General features: G+C 32.9%; 5 protein-coding genes across 10 annotated transcripts; 3 read left to right on the top strand and 2 right to left on the bottom strand.

Moving 5' to 3' along the window:
* Positions 1 to 45: 45 nt before the first annotated feature.
* On the top strand, positions 46 to 3,596 carry Rheb (Ras homolog enriched in brain). 4 transcript variants are annotated; one of them, XM_076388432.1, is made up of 6 exons: positions 114 to 472; positions 1,284 to 1,402; positions 1,669 to 1,740; positions 2,585 to 2,792; positions 2,877 to 3,006; positions 3,070 to 3,596. In XM_076388432.1, the coding sequence occupies exons 2-6, from the start codon at positions 1,354 to 1,356 to the stop codon at positions 3,157 to 3,159; spliced, it is 549 nt and encodes a 182-aa protein (XP_076244547.1). In that variant the 5' UTR covers positions 114 to 472; positions 1,284 to 1,353; the 3' UTR covers positions 3,160 to 3,596. The 4 variants fall into 4 exon arrangements, with proteins under 4 accessions (XP_076244546.1, XP_076244544.1, XP_076244547.1 ...); XM_076388431.1 differs by having other exon boundaries at positions 46 to 227; positions 2,877 to 3,596; XM_076388429.1 differs by having other exon boundaries at positions 101 to 472; positions 2,877 to 3,596.
* Positions 3,597 to 4,135: 539 nt separating this feature from the next.
* Positions 4,136 to 5,115, top strand: Cox7b (Cytochrome c oxidase subunit 7B). Its single transcript, XM_076389070.1, has 3 exons — positions 4,136 to 4,291; positions 4,697 to 4,857; positions 4,936 to 5,115. Exons 1-3 carry the CDS (start codon positions 4,246 to 4,248, stop codon positions 5,002 to 5,004), a joined length of 276 nt encoding a protein of 91 aa, XP_076245185.1. The 5' UTR covers positions 4,136 to 4,245; the 3' UTR covers positions 5,005 to 5,115.
* Positions 5,116 to 5,166: 51 nt separating this feature from the next.
* Sec3 (exocyst complex component Sec3) lies at positions 5,167 to 9,078 on the bottom strand. Of its 2 annotated transcripts, XM_076389066.1 has the most exons (13): positions 9,012 to 9,078; positions 8,787 to 8,943; positions 8,414 to 8,699; positions 8,174 to 8,328; positions 7,815 to 8,042; positions 7,501 to 7,737; positions 7,174 to 7,414; positions 6,887 to 7,104; positions 6,627 to 6,817; positions 6,186 to 6,553; positions 5,966 to 6,111; positions 5,694 to 5,888; positions 5,167 to 5,608 (listed from the first exon to the last, which is right to left on the bottom strand). In XM_076389066.1, the coding sequence occupies exons 2-13, from the start codon at positions 8,859 to 8,861 to the stop codon at positions 5,456 to 5,458; spliced, it is 2,493 nt and encodes an 830-aa protein (XP_076245181.1). In that variant the 5' UTR covers positions 8,862 to 8,943; positions 9,012 to 9,078; the 3' UTR covers positions 5,167 to 5,455. The 2 variants fall into 2 exon arrangements, with proteins under 2 accessions (XP_076245181.1, XP_076245180.1); XM_076389065.1 differs by having other exon boundaries at positions 8,414 to 8,943.
* Positions 9,079 to 9,513: 435 nt separating this feature from the next.
* Veli (L27 and PDZ_signaling domain-containing protein veli) lies at positions 9,514 to 11,176 on the bottom strand. 2 transcript variants are annotated; one of them, XM_076389067.1, is made up of 6 exons: positions 11,101 to 11,176; positions 10,988 to 11,026; positions 10,875 to 10,916; positions 10,538 to 10,650; positions 10,036 to 10,281; positions 9,514 to 9,869 (listed from the first exon to the last, which is right to left on the bottom strand). In XM_076389067.1, the coding sequence occupies exons 2-6, from the start codon at positions 11,022 to 11,024 to the stop codon at positions 9,711 to 9,713; spliced, it is 597 nt and encodes a 198-aa protein (XP_076245182.1). In that variant the 5' UTR covers positions 11,025 to 11,026; positions 11,101 to 11,176; the 3' UTR covers positions 9,514 to 9,710. The 2 variants fall into 2 exon arrangements, with proteins under 2 accessions (XP_076245182.1, XP_076245184.1); XM_076389069.1 differs by having other exon boundaries at positions 10,988 to 11,044; positions 11,101 to 11,117.
* A 688-nt stretch (positions 11,177 to 11,864) lies between these two features.
* LOC143186269 (uncharacterized) lies at positions 11,865 to 16,516 on the top strand. The gene is made up of 7 exons (XM_076389841.1): positions 11,865 to 12,386; positions 12,465 to 12,587; positions 12,659 to 12,867; positions 12,960 to 15,592; positions 15,661 to 15,794; positions 15,874 to 16,086; positions 16,168 to 16,516. The coding sequence occupies exons 1-7, from the start codon at positions 11,865 to 11,867 to the stop codon at positions 16,369 to 16,371; spliced, it is 4,038 nt and encodes a 1,345-aa protein (XP_076245956.1). The 3' UTR covers positions 16,372 to 16,516.
* The last annotated feature ends 2,737 nt before the right edge of the window (positions 16,517 to 19,253 follow it).

Genomic DNA, 19,253 nt, shown 5'->3' with positions numbered 1-19,253 from the left:
TCCCGAACGATTCGAGCAGATGGCGCGTTATATCGGAACATCCGTTGGCAGGCACTCGCGAAATCTCGTATTGTTGTAGATTTTTCAGTACAAGTACCGACCCGATAAATGAGAGATCGTTACGAAGATATTTTTCGTGGAACGTTCGCAAGATTAACACGGTGCCTCGCGATACACGATAATCGCTGGTAAACGAACACCAAGGCGTTTGGTCCGCCTCGTTCCAAGTGCGTAATACATCGTTTCCCCGTGAAACTTCGTCTCTCTGATCGGAACGTTGCGCTCTTCGGTGGGACAGTGGGCGCTTAATTAACGCGTTGGCGAACGAAAGAAAAACAGTCGTGCTTTCGTTTGGTGCTAGAGAATCGTCTGTGAGATCGTTGCTCGAACGTTTCAATCTCGTCGGTCGAATGTTTGGCGAGCCGAGATGTCGATTAATATGAAACGCATCTAATGTGCCTCGTCTCTCTCGGTGAGTAGTGCATGTGCATTCGATGCGTAGTTCGATGGACGCGGATCGAACTGCAGGGGTTTGTTTTGATGAGAGATGAGAGGTATATTTCTGTTGTGAGGCACGATGGATGTATCGACATCTGTATATATACTACTCTAGAGTAAATAATAATTTTCTGGTTCATAGGTCGTCAGGTATTGCACACCGATGTGCAAGAACGTAATATACATGTACGCACATGCATTCGTATATAAATGCATTTACATACGTTCACACGTGTGTGTTTTTTCTGTTGCTTCAATTTAATGATTTTATTGAGAGAATAGAGAGTAGCCTTCTGCGAGGAAGGACTACTGTGTCTGTGGTGTCTGTATATGATTTTTTTTGTTTTTGTAGATTCTGTAGTTGGTTTGTGGTAACTGCTTGCATGAGGCAAGGAATCGCGAATATGCAAATGATAACCCTATGTATTTAAAAATATCGCAGTTATTATTTGTGCAAAACATTTGTGATGTAATCGTAGTTCATAGTGATCAAGGAAGCATATGCAAAGTGTCATCGAATGCATATGTATATCTTCCTATCTTTAGTCTAGCTGAGTGGAAAACAAATGAAGTGAAGCTTTCGTGTGTACTTTCTTTTGTGGAAGTTTTAATGTTGTTTTACTTGTTTCACGTAAAATGAAGATTATAATTGGAATGAATGTGGGATCAGCGTTAAGAGCAGTGATATTATTGAATGTTTACTTACTATTGGATATTCTTATTTTAATGCGAAAGAATGTGAAGCTATCTACTTTGTTATGTTTTACTTTTTATTATGTTCTCAGATGGTAACTGGAGTATGCACCAGCTTTTATGGAATATCATTGTAGCCATTGTGTTCATAAATGCTGAAAGATGCCACCAAAGCAAAGGAAAATAGCTATTATGGGTTATAGATCCGTAGGTAATGGAACAGTACTTATAATTGGAGATTTTAACTTTCATGCACCAATAATTTACTAAAACTTAAGAAATTTAATATTGGTGATGTCATTGACTTTTTTATTCCTGTTGTTTTCCTGTTTTCTTCTGTCTTTTAGAAAAAAAATTTGAATAAAGAATCAGTCAATAAAATTATAGATATTTTTAATTCCTGATTTAAATTGTTTCTGAAATATAATATTTGAACAAATTTACTCAGTACTCTTTCATTTTCATTAATGCAAACAGGCAAGTCGTCGCTGAGCATACAGTTCGTCGAGGGACAGTTTGTGGATTCATACGACCCCACTATAGAAAATAGTAAGAAGTACCTGTCTTACACGCTACTTCAAAGATTTCTAATTACACTGTTAGTAGTATTTTCTGCACATTCCGTTCATAGTTCATGCTGTAAACAAGAAATAAATTCTTGAAAAATTACTATTTAATTAATAGGTATTGTATGAGATCTTTTGTATCCAGCAAATGAGCAGTTTCTAAACCAGAAATAAAAATTGTTAAATGTTTTTACATTATAATTTGGAATTGTGTAAAAATATTAATAATGCTTTATTTTTTATTCAAAAGAAATCTCATTTGTGGTTGATACAAGACATTATATATTACTAACAAAAAAGTAAGTAAAAAGTTAATTGGAATCTTGATAGCTTTCATTAATATATCTAAGTATTCATGATGTAAAACTACTCTACCCAGTTCCATCAATTAAATCATCCAAATTAAGTTACATTTCTTTCTCAGTATTAATTAGTTACACAAAGTAACTAATTTATCACAGCATGTACAGACATTGTTAATAATATGCATGAATCTTATTTCAGTTAGTATGTATTTATGTTCAAAATAAAATTCAAGTGCTCATTTCAATTTCTATTTGTTGCAATTAAATCTACCTAATGTAGTAGCACCCTTCATCTTGCTATCTGTCTTCTTTACAAATTTGTTAAAATGTAATTTGCAAGTAAAATGCTAAAGTATATGGTAGTAGTATCTTTTACAAAATTCTGTACTTATTTTTGGAAGTTACATCAACTTTGAATCTTCAGAAAATTATGAAATCTTTGATGCAAAATTTAAAAGATGAGGATCCTATTAAATTCAATATTACATATTTTCTGATACAATTGGTTTGTATCTTTTTCAGCATTTACTAAAAGCACACGGGTAAATAGCCAAGATTATGAAGTTAAGTTGGTAGACACAGCAGGTCAAGATGAATATAGTATATTTCCTACACAGTATTCAATGGACATCCACGGTTATGTCCTTGTGTATAGTATAACCAGCGCAAAAAGTTTCGAAGTTGTACAAATTATTTATGACAAGCTACTGGATATTACAGGAAAAGTCCAGTACGATATTTATTTAATTCTGAATTTTTTTATGAGAAAATGTGATATATAGAATCTAATGTAATGTTTCTTAATTTATTTCAGTGTTCCAATTGTATTAGTAGGAAATAAAACTGATTTATATGTAGACCGAATGATAACAACAGAACAGGGCAAGCGTTTGGCAGACTCCTGGCATGCAGCTTTCCTAGAAACCAGTGCAAAACAGAATGAGGTACATCCCCTTATTTTTTATAATTCTGAATGCCTTTCATGTACATTTTTTGTTCTGTTCCAGTCTGTTGCAGATATTTTTCATACGTTACTGATAGAGATCGAAAAAGCTGATGGAAATGTACAAGAAAAATCGAATTGCATTATTTCCTGAGCTATATTAGCTGGAAATATATACAAATATGATGCAAATGTATAAAATGAAGCGGTGAAATTAATTGGCATTATATTAATACACGTCCGGAAACAAATTATATGTACTATTATTGAAAATATAAAACGGCGGATGTAAAACAATTATATCTTTCCTTGCTGTATAAGTAAAATATTATAAATATTGTCTATTTCAGAATATATAATGGTAATAAGTATTTTTATCATTTACTTTTATAACCATTATCTCGTGAAAGAGACACAAGTTCATTTTGTCTTTAATTTTTACAATATAAATATGTAACGGTCAATATTTTAGAAAATAATTTTTAGTGGTAATAATAAAATAACGGTTGATTTAAAATTGTTTTATGTAACTTCTACCTAAGACTTATATTTTTTCAAATGTGTTAAAATAAATATGAACTGGAAAGCCTGTATGAATTGTTCATTTCTACTCCAAAATTAAGAAGCTCCAAAAATTGTAAGTGCACAGAAAATCATAAAAAATTGAGACAGAGTATGCTTAACTCTTACTAGTGGAAATAATTAGTAAATTTAAAAAAAATTATGAATCTACTTACTATATTTTAAACTCCACAATTTTGAAGTTCAACCAATAGTATTTTAGCGATGAATAGAAGTCTGTTTTTTAAGTTATGTCACTTTTGAAATACATAAATATGTACAATAATAAATTAAATCGTTAGCTCACTAATAGTACAAGTATTTTCGTTAACTAAAAGTATCTCAATACAGAGTAATTTAAGTGTCCAAACAAATTAGAGTATTCCAGAAAGTTCATTCGAACTACTTAAATAACTCAATATTCAGTTCGATTCAATAAAAAGTTTTTCTTAAATTTCTTCCATACTTACTGTTATTTTTGCTGTCTTTTTATAAAAAAATACTTTATCAACATTTGAAAGATTTTGACAAATGACTTTCCTCTCTACGTAATATACGTCGTCATATGCATTATGGTGGCTAGGCTAGTATTGAACCTGCTGTTTGAACTACGTTGTCGTCCGCTTTACACTTGAGAAATTTGCGTTTCGTTTGAGCTCAAAGAGCTTTAATCCACAAAATGTTCCGGCAGATTTTGCGACCAGTTATTCAAACAGCACGTAGCAGTAAGTTAAACAGTATTTCAATATTTTTTATTAGAATATTTGAAATATTTTTTTCGTTGTAGATCCCTTACGTAATATCAGTTCATATTAATTTGCTTATACTTTAAAAATATTGCGAAGTAGAAATATTCTGACTTTTAATTAAAATCTTCTCAGTACACCTGTGCCTAAAATAACCCGGAATTATAACCGAATATTCAGTAATAAATTGTTATTTCTATTTTTTGTGATTAATTAATAATATACATATATATATACTTAGATAATAAAAGGTAATGGAAGATTTAATTTTAGTAATAACCAATTATGTGGGATTTAAAATATTATGTATCATTTGAGTAGACATTTTAATTTCTTTTTCTTATTAGAACAAGTTAGTGACTATAATTGCAATTATAATTAAAGGTACTCGATCGTATCATGTACCTCCTGAATTGAAACCACCACACATGGATGAATTACCTATACCATGTGGTTCATGGAAGGAAGCTCACAGTAAAGCTGAGACAAAATATAATCTACAATTGTTAGTTGGCATTGTGACTGTGATTGGTACCATTGCAGTTGTACGTGTCAATATTGTAAGAGTTTCTTCTTTTATATTTTATTAACCCATTTATTCACAATGATATTTAAATTTTCAGGGTAGGATGAATGGACTTTTCTGGCTTAATTTCAGTGCACCAGTTCCAAAGAAAGAAAGTGAATCGTAAATGAATAAAAATAGATACACAAAGTGTTGTAGTATATAAAAAATATTGTAATTTAATGTAATTATTCTATTTGAAACAATAATACAACATCTTCATTTATTATAAATAGAATTTTTTTATTATATTTGCACATTTCTGTCAAGAAGAAGCATAAGAATTAATACTAATTATTCATTTGAAAGATATATTCTTCTGTTTCTTTAATAAACTACATTGTTATCTTTTATTTTACAGAATCACAACTTTAACCATTAATAATATTATCAAAGTAAATTTCATCAATAAATAATATTTCATTTTGTCTTTTATGAAAAGACAATTCAAGTTTGCATGGCTCTTGTGAAAACTGAATATTTACATTTTGTGACTAACAAATTATATTATTTTGGTCTAAATATTAAATTGTATTGCAAACTTTCGTTTATTTTACAGCTTCCAATTATTAGGATGTTCAATGAGATCGCGCTATTTCCGAGAAAAATTCCAAAATATCCTGTATAGTAAATTCAAGTGTTACCATACTGTCTGGATAACACCGCTGAATCAATTCTTGTATGTATATATATTGTGTAATGAATTCACCTTGCATTTCACGCCAAACAACCTAGTGATGAATAATTGAGCAATATATATCGATGACTTACTGAAAAGAATAAGACCTGAATGAATTGACAAGGTTTTCTATTTACCTGCAACAAATTTTCTTCTTCGCACAAGTGCTTCTCAACTTTTCTGTACAAATTTTCCAAGCCCTTTTTAACTTCACGGGCTGGATATTCTTTTACAACGCGCCTAAGTTCTTGTTTACTAAACGCCATTTGATAACTAACTTCAGATTCTTTAACTCCAGCCCCAACTTTGGCTTGCACACCTTCGAAAAATAACTGTAAACAGGGCCATCGTTAAAATAATTAAAAGACAAAGAATTGTAATAGTACTGTGAGAGATTTGGGAAACAAACATTAAGCTTTTCCAAAGGTCTTCCAAAGTACTGTGTTACGTATGCGCGCAAAGCGTCTTGATACTTCTGTTTAGCTTCTTTACGCTCGTGGTCAAGCACAGATATTTTTAATTGTGACAGAAGATCATATAAATGATGAAAGTTTTCTAGAATGTAATTTTTGCACGATTAGCATTACCAAATGTAAACTTATCGATAATCATTAATACTCTAAGCTTACCCATCTTGACAACTTCTTGCGGGGTTTTATGATGTTCTTTACTATGAATAACAATAGCTTCGAACATCGTGCTCACTAATTTCGTGTACCACTTTTCAAGATCAACCTTTCTATCAGAGTTCTTAAAAATTTTTTCTGCTGTTCTTGCAAACGGCCCAAAGTTTTCTACGTATGGTAGTATGCCACATTTATTTCTACGATTAACTTTTGTGTCACATAAAATTGACTGTAACTGTGTCTGCATGAATTTATCGAATGCTCTTTTAACTTGAATCAAAGCAGAAGCGAATGTCATGGATAAAAAGGAGCCAGTGTCTTGCGCTGACATCACGTGCTGTGATAAACGGACCAAGACATACATACACCAGCTGTAAACATTTATGTATGATTGAAATTATTTCCTAAAAATCTCGTTTTCCAAATCTCAGCAAACGAACTCACAAACTATCGATTTTATCCAGGAACGCAATAAAATTATTCAATTCAGCTTCCAAGGATGGGAATATAGCTGCCATCGTCGCACGCACTTCCTCGTTTACTTGCCTCTCCAATTTTTTACTTGCTGTGGAAGTTACTGAACCAGGACTCGCGGCTCCGTTACTGGTACTATCAGTTTCCTCCATTTCACTACTCTGGTGCATAGAGTAATATACTTAGTCATTTTTATGTTGCAATATTCTGGAGCAGTATGATCTACGTACTTTCGATGGAGAAAGAACAGAATCCAGTTGCAGAAACGAGATACAAAAGGCCTGTTCCGCGAGACATACTGGTTGCATTTGTGACAGCATGCAATCAAGAACTGTATCTAACAAATTTCCATCCCCTACAGGTGCCCAAACTTCACCACTCAGGAGACAAATAGGCGCTGGGTTCAATAGGTCCTCTCCTTTTTGTCCACTAGACTTCGATGTACTCGCTTAAAGAAGCTTTTCATTTATAAAAAATAAACCATTTTTTATGAGAATATGAAAACATACTATTATACCTTGAAGACGTTTGCAAATAAGTTTGTTCTTTGCTTCCTCAAAGAATCGTTTCAAATCCCTCTTATACAGTTTGCTCATAGTGTCTGTATAAACTTTAGTTAACTGTACAAAAGCCTTATTATCTAATGCTCTTAATAACTGCATTAATTCAGTGTATGGTTCGAGTTCATGATGAACTGCTTGATGTGTGGGAAGAATCAAGTCTGTCATTGACATTGACATATCTCCAACATCGTTGCCCTATAAAATAGGCAGTGTGAAATAGATTGATAAAGCGTGTCTTCTTTTTTTCTATTGATTTATGTTAGTCACGTAAACACATGTACCAAGTGTATGAAAAGATTGTTTAGATGCCTAGCCACAATTACAGAAAACTTTGCTTTAAGTTTATCGAGTCGTCTTTTCTGTTCGTTTACTGCGCTTAATTTGTCGAGTCCTGGTGGTAGAGGAGCTGTTATTGCTTTCAGAAGTGCAGCACCTGCTTGACTAAGTTCCTCTTTTTCTCCTGGGAGTTCGGCTTCACTCAAAACGCGCTGATGAGTTGGTGCTATATCTAACTGTGACTGATAAAATCAATGGATAAATTCTTAAAAATTTCTGTACTGTTTTAAGAAAGATAATTCTACATAAAATAACTTACAATTACTGTATTTAATTGATCTAACAAAAGTCTTGCATTATTATTAGCTGTGTGGATAGCTTGATTTTTCTGACCCACACGAGCCATAACTTCTCTAATTCTACCAAGTGCTTCATCATAAGCTGCAAGACGAGCTTCTACAATTGAAGCTTCATTTATTGCAGCTTCTATACTGTTCATCAATTGAGTTACACGAGCTTCAGAGGCCAAAACTGACTGTACATTTTCCTGTATTCAGTTATTACAAAAAATTAATTTCAACTCTAATCTAAATCTCTGGAGATTGTAATTGTTGTAGTAGTTTTAATTAAGAGAATATGCAATTTATGTATAACAATTCTTTGAAAACTATAATTTACCCCATCAAGAATGGAGAGGTCTTTGGAAAGTGTTTCCATAAAAAGTTCAGCATTAGAAACTGCATATTCACAGTTTTCCATCATTTGTTTTAAGTCAGCAGCTTCTTTCTCGGTAATAGGTTGATAGTCTGATGAAATAGGTGATGTAAGAAGTTCTAAAAGTATTTTACAATATTATAAAAATGATAAAATGTAGTATACTAAATACTCATTCATTTCAACTTCAATTTCACTATGTACCTGGAGTAAAAGTGATACTATCACTTTCTTTCAATAAACTAGGATCTATAAGCCATTCCTTAGGAATATTTTTGAACTGTGGTCTTTGAGCTAAACTACAAGAATAAGTATACAAATTGCTGATAAATGTTCTCCGCTCTTGAGCTGTTGTCACAGACCATTTGTATACTTTATCTATATGCAATTCTAAGTCCATAGAATCATTCTTAACTCCATCAACAATTTGAATATCACTTAATGACCAAGACTGCTTCTTCTTAAATACATTTTTATCATTCTTTTTAACCTGATACAACAGCAATGAGGAAGGTGTGTCCGTGGTTGTGGTCAGACATAAAAAGCTCATTTTCTTTTTCTTATATGCCTTACTCACATAACACACACTTAGCAATTTTTCATCGCTAGGTGTAAACACTTCCCTTTGCAGTGTGTGTCTTATTGCTGCCATGACTGTCGTTAGATCTTTCAACTAGTTTTCATATACAACTATTACTATTATATTACAGGTTCATCAGCTAGTGTGAAAACATCTATAAAAAAAAGAAAGATATTTACGAATATATTCTTGATTTTTAAAAAAATTATATAATCTTTATACCTTCTTGATAACCTCCTAAAGTATTTTTAGTTGGTTAGGTCACCTTAATTTTTCACACATATCTTTACATTTTATGGTCGATAACCGAACCTACATAAAATAACTATTTATTTCCGATCCAATAACACAATATATTAATTTCGTTTTCTTAATTAAGCTCTATCAAATACAATGCTTCTTTTTGACAGCTACCTGCCTCGTACATACACATAACCTATTTGTGTTAAAACATATGTGCGAGTACACAAGTGAGCTCATCTGATTTTGACCTCTCAACTACAAGTGTGTCACAATCCAACCAATCGTGTAAAGATATAAAGCGTATAGACCAATTCCATACGTTTTCACTAACATACACTTGTGTTGTAAGGCCAGAATAAAATGGGCTTATTGGACGATAAATTTAATCTCACCTTGCTGCTAGTATTTTTAAAAATACGCGTTGCAGTTTTATTAGCGTTTGCTACGTAAAGAAGGAAAAAGAAATGACTACAAAGCCGTGTAACATTTATACATAACGTTTTTTTTAAAACATAGAACACAGATAGTTACAATATAACAAGTGAGATTTCACTAAAGTTACATTAGTTAGAATAGTTAAAAACTTCTATAGTTCATGAACAATGAAGGGGAAATTAAAATGATGATAATATGTATATAGTTAGTTCATTGAAAGGAAAATAATAGAGATTTTTGATTTTATTGCATGAGCTGGCGCCTACGCGCTGCTCTTTGTTTATCGAATCGCAATTCCATTTCTTCCAAAACGCGAGGAGTATATCGCACAACCAGTTTCACCGAGTTTTGCGCCTGTTTTAATAGTTCTACGGCCTTCTCGTGGTTTTCTCCTTCGACACACTGTAAAAGTTGCTATATAAGTATAATGTCATTAACAGACTGTGGATATTTACGCAAATTCACAGCTTTATAAACATGACTAAAAAAAAAAAATGGAATCTAAATGTAAACATAAATCCTCGAGTCTAGTTATTAAGTAGACTCGATTTACAAATGTAAAACCAACCACTCCGTTCACAGAGAGAAGCTGATCGCCCCGTTTCAGGCCACCATGTCGATCGGCAACACCTCCGGGAATGATTCGTGAAATATAAATAGGAGAGTTTTGTTCTTTGCCTCCCATTACATTGAAACCAAGACCTTCCTCTGTTTTAGGTAATTCTACGACTCGTGGATGAGCGTGACCCTCGCTTGCTGCAAAAGCTGCAACTGTTGCTTTTGCTGTGGCTGATGCACGAACATCTTGAGAACCCTGTAATTACTAATCTTAGTATCACATTTACCAAATCAATTATTATTGAACTGCAAATTTTTATACATTTATGGGAATTTTAAATACGCAAAAAGTTAGAAATATTCCACAAACTATAAAAGTGAAATACAAATTAAAGTACTTGACAAATAAAACAGATTTTTATCTAAGTTCCTTTAATATAGCTGTGTTTATGAGAATATGCATTTGCATAAAAATCTGCAGTTCATGTATTAAGAACATATAGATACGACACCTGAATATCCACAGTCTCATAAACATGTTCGTATACTTCTCTTACAGCACTGAGAAAATCACTTTGTAAAACTTTCTGTAAGGCAGCCAATTTTGTAGCAGGTACTTCACCTCCTACAATGAATATAATTGGTTAATATAGATCTATTATTCGATATTGAATGACATTTATCACATACATGGTTCTTACAAGAAAATAAATCAAACCAAGAATGTTACGAGGAAATAACTGCTATGAAGTCCTATATATAAAAAATAGTAATTCTCAGGATAGTAATTAATACGGTAGCTTCATTCTGAAACACATCCTTGCCCTTAAGATACATCTAAGTAATTACCTTTTTGTAATTTGTCTAACAACTCAATGGACCTCTTAACATCTGCAAATAAATATGATGGATAAGTAAGTTGAAATTATTGTACATTATATTGTTAGAGTATACTAAATTACCATTTGCTAAAGTAAGAGGTTCGCCCATCGTAACCATTTCTACAAAACGTAAGTCATCTTAAACAATATTGTATAGTTATAGTTTAGTATCATTAAAAACTAAAATAACTTACGGAGTGTAACGCTTCTTTCTACTGTACTCTTACCACTCACTCACAAACTGTCATAAAAATACGTCAACAGTTCGACCTATCGATCAACAATCGTGAACTTAAAATATATAATAACTTGAAGGGCGTCCGAATCTATTCTTTAAAGATTGAAATAGTAATTTAATGAGAGCAATAAAATTTCCTAGATCTCATAAGAATTTTCAATGAAAACTAGATAAGAATATTAAGTTAATTCTCATTAAACGATAATTACTTTAATAATACAGGATGATCAGAAATTATTATTCTGAAGGACAGTATTTTAAAAACATAATTAATTAAGTTTATTTTAACTCTAAGGTTGTATTAAATGAATATCACAATAAATAAAAAAAATTTTAATTAAATAGTGCCCCCTAGAGACATTAACGCGAAGTAAAATATGTCTCTCAACAGTTTCGCGCCAAATTTGTGGCTAAGTGTATTAATTCTGTTAGTAATCCTCGAGCACAATACACACAATAAAATGTCATAAGATTTTTACCTGAGTTAAGCATATTTAGAATAAAGTGGATACTTTTAATTAAAACCAGTTTTTGTAGGATTAATTTAATTTTTTGCTTGCAACTGCATCCTTTTGTGACCGTGATGTTATACATAATTTTGTGATAAATATATTACATAAATAATATAGATTTGTATTTTGTTGTAAATATTCATATAAAGAAGAGCAAAATACAAATTTTTATTTCAATCTTATAAAGAGATACTTAGTATCTATAAAAATGAGTGAAGACTATGATAGTAAGGATACAAATAACGAGGAGTGCAATATGAATGAAAATGCGAATGAAATAGATGCTAAGGAGAAGTCAGAAGAGTCTACAGAGAAGGAAAATGAAAGCTCTCCTCCTGAGAGAGAAGAATTTAAAGTTTCTTCCAACGAAGATGCTAATACCAATATTATTAATAAAAGCTCAGGAAAAGAAGATTATCTAAATTGTATAAAAAATGATACAGATGAAAGTGAAAATATCAATGCTCGTAAAAAATTTTCTGCAATAATAGACAGTGATTCAGAGAATGAAGACATGTTTACTGTAAAATCAAAAAAGGGAATACCTGTTTTTAATAATTCAGAAGATGAAGAATCTGAATCTGAGCTTAACATTTCATTTAGAAAGAAGCCCCAAAAGAAAAGTACTGCTAAAGCAGTTTTAAATAGTGACTCAGATGATGCTTCAAGTATTGTTAGTGGTAGTGACAATGAAGAAAGAAATTTGGATGAGAAGAAAGATGAGAGCAATGTGAGTATTACATGTAATAAACATATGAAAATAATAATTAATATTATTACATTAATAATTAATATTGGTATTTTTTAGATATCAAATAGATTTCAAACTTTAGTAGATTCAGAGTCAGAGGAGGAACATGAAAGACAATTAAGTCCCAAGAAAAGTAATAAGACACATAAAGAAGGAAGTTTTAAATCTGCAGGGAGAAAAGTAATCCTATAATTGTATTTTCTGAACCATTATTTTAATCTTACTCTGTAATACATAATTTTGTATTTTAGATTTCAGTAAGAGCTTCCAAAGATGAAGCCATGAGAGAGATACAAAGAGAGACACAGCGGTTAATAAGAGAGTCAGAAATTTCTCTTCCTTACCATAGACCTAAGCAAAGAACACTGCAAGAATTTCTGAATAGAAAGAAAGTAGTGACAGTACTTCCAAAAGCACCTACAATGGCAGCAAAGTTAAAAATGTCCTCTGCTATAGTTGAGTAAGTATTTGTATAATTTAAAAATATTATTGTGTTAAATATTTTTAGATGAATAAACAATCTAAAGCTTGTGTAATTGTTTTATTGAACAGTGAAGTTTTAAAAGAAAAAGAGAAGGAGGCTGAAATATTTTATAAGTCTTCAGACTCAGAGGAAGAAATAGAAAATCAGTCCTTACCAGAAAAAGACAATGCGAATATGGAGTGCACACAGGAACCTAAGAAAGACCATGTTTCAAGGAAATTATTCCTGGATGATAATTTACCTATAAATAATAGTGAAGACAAAAATGAGAAAGTGAACGAAGTTTTAAGTGAAGTAACAGGAATCGAAAATGAGAAGCAAATAGCAAATGATACGACGGAAAGCAATACAAATGAGTTGGAGATACTAAAAGCTCACACTGAAATAAATAATATACAGGAAGAAAATGAACTAGATAAAGAACTAGATGATATGTCTAAAAATATGGAAATAGATTTGCTACAAAAACAGAATGTTATCACAGATATAGATAAAGAAGAAAATGCAAAAAGTAATATCGATAAGAACGATGATAATGAAACTATTACTCCAAATGCTGCTGATGAAACTTTACTTTCAACCACCTCGAATATGAATGATAGTTACGCAACGCTTGTAAAAAAATCATTAGGAGTAAATGCGGAAGAATCAGACGAATATAATGAATATGGTTTACCACCACCTCTCATTGATGATTCTCCAAACATCAATGAGAAGATAAAGTTATCAAATATGAAGAATCTGAAACCAAAACTAAAGGGTACACCAGGAACAGTGATCGATTTGTCAGGTGATGTCAAGCCAAATAGGAAAGGTATAAATTCTTTGATAAATCGATTTGTGTGTAAGCATTCAAAACCCTCAGAACAAAGCCAGAATACATCAGATGTTACAGTAACACACGTAAAACCATCTATAAATGGGTTATCAATTATCAAAGAAACGCTCCCATACAAATTACCGAAATTAGTGAATGAAGATCCTAAGTTAAAGAAACCTGGAGCAAAATTGATGCGTTTGAAGGAAGAATTAAAGCATAAAATAGCATTGAAGCGAGATGAAGAGTGGAAACAAAGAGAACAGGATATGAAGGAGCAAGAAATAGAATGGAACGAGTCCATAAATACAGAAGACAATGTAAGTGAACCATATTCGCCGAGTATAGAATCTTATATTAGTAAGGAGGACGATGAATTAGAAGAAGATGATGTGTATACGAAAAAAGAGAAGAAGAAAAGTAAATGTGCCTTTGTGGATGATGAAGCTGAAGTCAGCGAAGATGAATTTGACGACAACGATGAAATTATAGAAGAAGATGAAGATGAAGTTGAAAATGAAAAGGAAGAAGATGAAAAAGGAGCTGGAAGTCTTGTTTCAGGAAATGAAGATGAAGATGAGGAAGATGAAGACGAAGATGAAGATGAAAGTAATACTCGCGATAGCTCTAATGCATTTTCAACACGTAAATCGTTTAAACGAATTGTAAAGCTTTCAGAAGATGACTCAAGATCGTGTGATACTGATCATACTGAAGAAGGAATAAATAACGATAAAAAACCATCATCTTCACAAACAGTAATAAGCGGAGACATGTTTAGCGGGAGCATTACCGAAAAGAAAGAAGCTAGTGACGATGAAAGTGATCTTCCAGTTTCTCAAGCATACATAGAAAATAATCGAGAACATCGATTGAGTCAAACACCGCAAACGAAGACTAATAGCTTTAAATTTATTTCTCCTTTGACACAATTGACAGCATTAAATGTAAATTTAGACTCTGAAGATGAATCAGAGAAATCATCTCAGCAAATATTTGACTTCAAAATACAAAAGACACCACAGAGGAATTTGTTTACCACTGAAGACAAAGTAACAGACGAGGATCTTATGCAGATATGCTCAAGCAAATTCACTGACTGTGAAAGTGGTGCTTTAAATTTACCAAATGAGCCACGTGTAACCGATTCGCAATTATTGGACATATGTTCAGGATCATTTAACACTCAAGAATCTAGTATCAAAAAATCGATAAATGACATTGTAGACGGGATATCGCTTAAAACTGATACACCAGATAAAGAGAAAGAGTCTAAGGAAGAGAAGGAATCTAAGCAAGATAAAAAGGCTTGGAATAAATTTAGTATTGTATCTTCTGACGAAGAAGACATAGTAGACAGAGGAGTTAGTAATCGATCAAGAAAAAAAGTGAAGAAATTGAATCTGTCAGAGGACGAGGACGAAAATGCTTCCTCGGAATCAAGCGATAAGGAAGATGAGGAAGATGAGGAAGATGAGGAAGATGAGGAAGATGAGGAGAATGAAGAAAATGACGAAAACGATGAAGATGATGGCGAAAAATATGTAGAATATGATTCAGACGAAAACGAAGTAATTGTTCCAAAGAAGAACATACAACAATACGCGGCGACATTTTTAGAAAAAGAAGCCGAGCTCAGTGAGAGCGATGGCGATGTGTCTGCAGACGAGGACGAGAATGATTTAGACAAATTAGAGATGGAAGAAGGAGACAACGAAGACATCGATGAAGCACAAATGAAGAATCAGTTAGGAAAACTTCATATGAGGCAAATACTAGACCAGGATCAAAAAGAAGTGAGAATTCTTAAAGAGCTACTATTTGAAGATGGAGATTTGTACAGTGAAAGTGGAAGAGAGCGAAAATTCAAATGGAGAAATATAGGTATGGAGTTGAATATTTAGTAACAATTAATTGAGTACAATTGCCATTACAATTTTTATATTCTTTAGATAAACAAGAAGATAATGACCAATCTCAACCAATGGATGACAAAGATGGTTGGGTTGATGTATCAGACGAAGAGGATGAAGCGAAGTGGCGTAAAATAAGACACGAAAGAGAACAATTTTTGGCACAAAATACGGTAATACATTTTTTCTTGACATTGACAAAAAAATATTTATAACTGTACATATTTGTATATTTTGTATATTTTATTTTAGAATAATATAGATACTGAAATTGAAAATGACTTGAAAAACAGTCAAATATTTAAGTTTGGTATGAAAATTCTAAAGAAGAGACGAATTGATGAGTCTCAGAAAGAGGACACTTTATTAGATACAAACGATTCTAAGATGGAATCACATACACCTCATACGATAGCGGACATGTTAAACAGTTCAAATTTGGAAGGAAAATCGCGTGTGATACATGTAAGATATTTGAAAAAATATTTTCAAGGATTATTGAATTGTTATTATAGTATTTACTATAGTAAGGTTTCAATGTTTTAGAATGTTATGCAAAAACGTTCATTTCTCGCGAAAGGAGAGGAGACGTTAGCTCGTCTGGCAACTTTAGCAAAGCAGAAGGATGTACTACCTTCAATGAAGGCAAAGAACTTCGTTTTTGCACATATTGATCCATCTATTGAAAACGAAAATATCTCAAGCACAAAAATAGAAATTGTAGATAGTAAAGGGAAAAGAAAACGATGATACACATCCAATTTAAACATTTAGTGTATATAAATCTGCGAATTGTAAATATAAGTTAAGTAGGTAAATGAAAGTAATTGAAACTATGTGTAGAATTTTTGTAGTCGTAATTAAGAGATGTATTTTTGCAAATAAAATATTTAGGATACGAAAATCAAGGATATGTTTATAGTGTAATTTAGTGTTCCCTGTAAAATCAAATTCCAGAATACTGAGATAGATAAAACAAATTATACATGTTTCTACATTCTTTTTAATAAAAAAAGAAGCATTTAAACCGAGGAAGAGATCTGTATAGGGGATGTTTGTTTAATGTAATTCTATCCAATAATGCGCGTGTTTGCCTGAGGCAACTCCCTCGTGCGGCACTGCGTATGCGTATACGAATACACGGTACTCACAATTTATCAAATAAATTGTTCCATTTCAAACCAACATATGAATGAAATGTTACGTTCCTTCAACGTAGTAAAAGATCAGTGATTTATACACACAATGAAACTGACAATAAAAATAGAATTAACAGTGAAATAATCGCAAAAATTTTAATGGAGAATTTCAACATAAAAGTAACGTAGATTTATGTTTGTATATTCCATTGGTTACCCCACTTCTAGTCGGGAAGGTATAAATACCTTTGTAGAACCACGAGTGTCTCACTTGCTTCGAAGTCACCGATGGGTGCAGATTTTCCTGGCAGCCCTCTGGAGGGACATCTTGGACTACCTCTGGGACGAGTGTGCCCCTTGAACTAGCTTGCCCCTTGGACTAATCTGCTCCTTGGACTAGGCTACCCCTTGGACTAACCTGCCCCTTGGACTAGGCTACCCCTTGGACTAGTCTGCCCCTTGGACTAGTCTACTCCTTGGTCTAATCTACCTTTTGAACTAGTCTAGTTCTTGAACTTATCAACCTTAATTACTGGTTAATCTTGAATTTACCAGCTTTACCGACTTTAGTGATAGGGTTGTATCTGTTTCCTATGTCCACCGTTTGTATACGCAGAGGATGGAAACTTATTGTGTTTTGCGAAATCAATATTGCCGACCATGTGACACGAAATCCTATAAAATAATAGGATTATTCTATATCTCTGTGGTGATAATATTATAATTGTTACATTTTTTATTTCAAAAACATGTAGATGGTAATAACAGTTAACTGATAAGGTAGAAATTCGGTGATACAAGAATTTACCGATTAAGTTAACACTTCAGATCTGTCTATATTTCGTATTTGGATGAATTAAACATGTTTTAAGTAGTCTAAGTATTTTTCTATTCCAAATTGTACAAGAATTTGAGATTGGTAAGGTAGGAATTCATTGCCATTCGATTTTCTACATACAGAATGCAACGTAGTTAATTATCGATTAAAGTACGATTATTATGCATATTTGAACAGGTAATGAAGTATAAAGTGTAATCTAAATTCACGGAAGATATTACATTTCATAGCTGTGTTCGTAATTACCATATTTTATAACGTACATTTCAATACAACTCCTCTTTAAAACTATGAATATTCTTAATACAAATATATCCACAGAATATAAATCTGAGAAAAATGTTGAACCCTTAAAGAATTAATACTACTCTCACTACACTACACCTTTATAACACAGTTTCTACATAGCACAACTTAATAAACCTGAACTACCCTCATATAACAATATTCTCACAACATAACTCCAATACAACACCAAACAAATGAACCCCATTATTCAAGGGTTGTCTCTACAGAATCTCTCTCCACATCAGAATAAGTCTCCACCAAATTCCAAAATCACCCAATCCCCCCTCAGTACGACCTCACCCTCCTCATCCTAACTCCCACTTAAAACTCGAAATCAGAGCTAAAGAAGAAAGGAAACGCTCGCATCCCTTTTGTCACAAAATAATGCCAGCAATTTCCTATGAAAAGAGAGAAAGAGAGAGAAACGAAAGAAGGGGTGAATGCATCCATATATTCATAGGACAGGAAAGATTCGTAGCCAGGAAAGCAGCATCCAACCGCAAAGTAACAGCCGTCGTTCAAGGAAGTCGATGGTTTGAGGGATGTCGTTGATTCGCGGGCGAGATGGGGGCGCTGGGACTGCGATGGGAACTCGAGGATAAGGGTGGCTTGTTGCGTAAGCCGATTAGAGCATCACAGCAGTCACTCCTACCTCGTTGCGGCGGGCTGCTGGTGTTCCTGGTGCCATTGGTGCACCGGGATACGCCAGGCAGAGACATTAAAATCGCATCAAATATGTAGAGAGCCGCCCTCTCGCCCCTTCCATGACAGCGGATGCGAAAGCACTCGTCGACATCCGAGTGCAAGCGAAAAGCTTGCCCGTCCTGAAAGTCGCCTCTCCCTCTCTCCATCTGCATGAATTTCAGAGGAAAAAGCTTCAAGGGGGGAAAGCGGTTTTTCCATTTTCTTATCGACTGAAAACGTAAGCTGCGTTATAGAGGAATTAAGCTTCTAAGCGAACGTTTTCGTCTTTGCGTTTATCGCTGGACGGTGACTGCATTTCGGTGGGCGTTAGATAATCCTTGTGCACTGTTCAGATAACTACGTATAGGTACAGTTGAATTTACTTCTACTGCAGAAAAGAAGGTAAACTGTATTTTGTTAGAAGATTGGAGGTATTAAAGTAGCAGATATTAATGTTAAAGAGTTTTGAAAAATTTGGAGTCCTCAATTAAAAATAGTATTAAAGATTGAGATTAAGTTTCGAGGAAAATTGACTGGAATAGAGTGGAATTAATGTAATGGAGTTTATTGTATCAGAATTAACAGGAAAACAAAAGTGATATGTAATAGGGAACATCCAGTATAATGAAATAAAGGAACTTCTTCAGGGAAAATAATGAATAAAGTTGAACTGGTGTAATATT

Source organism: Calliopsis andreniformis, chromosome 12, assembly GCF_051401765.1.
Source record: "Calliopsis andreniformis isolate RMS-2024a chromosome 12, iyCalAndr_principal, whole genome shotgun sequence".
Classification (NCBI taxonomy): domain Eukaryota; kingdom Metazoa; phylum Arthropoda; class Insecta; order Hymenoptera; family Andrenidae; genus Calliopsis; species Calliopsis andreniformis.
The sequence above is the reverse complement of the archived record's forward strand: the minus strand, read 5'-3'. Positions and strand labels throughout refer to the sequence as shown.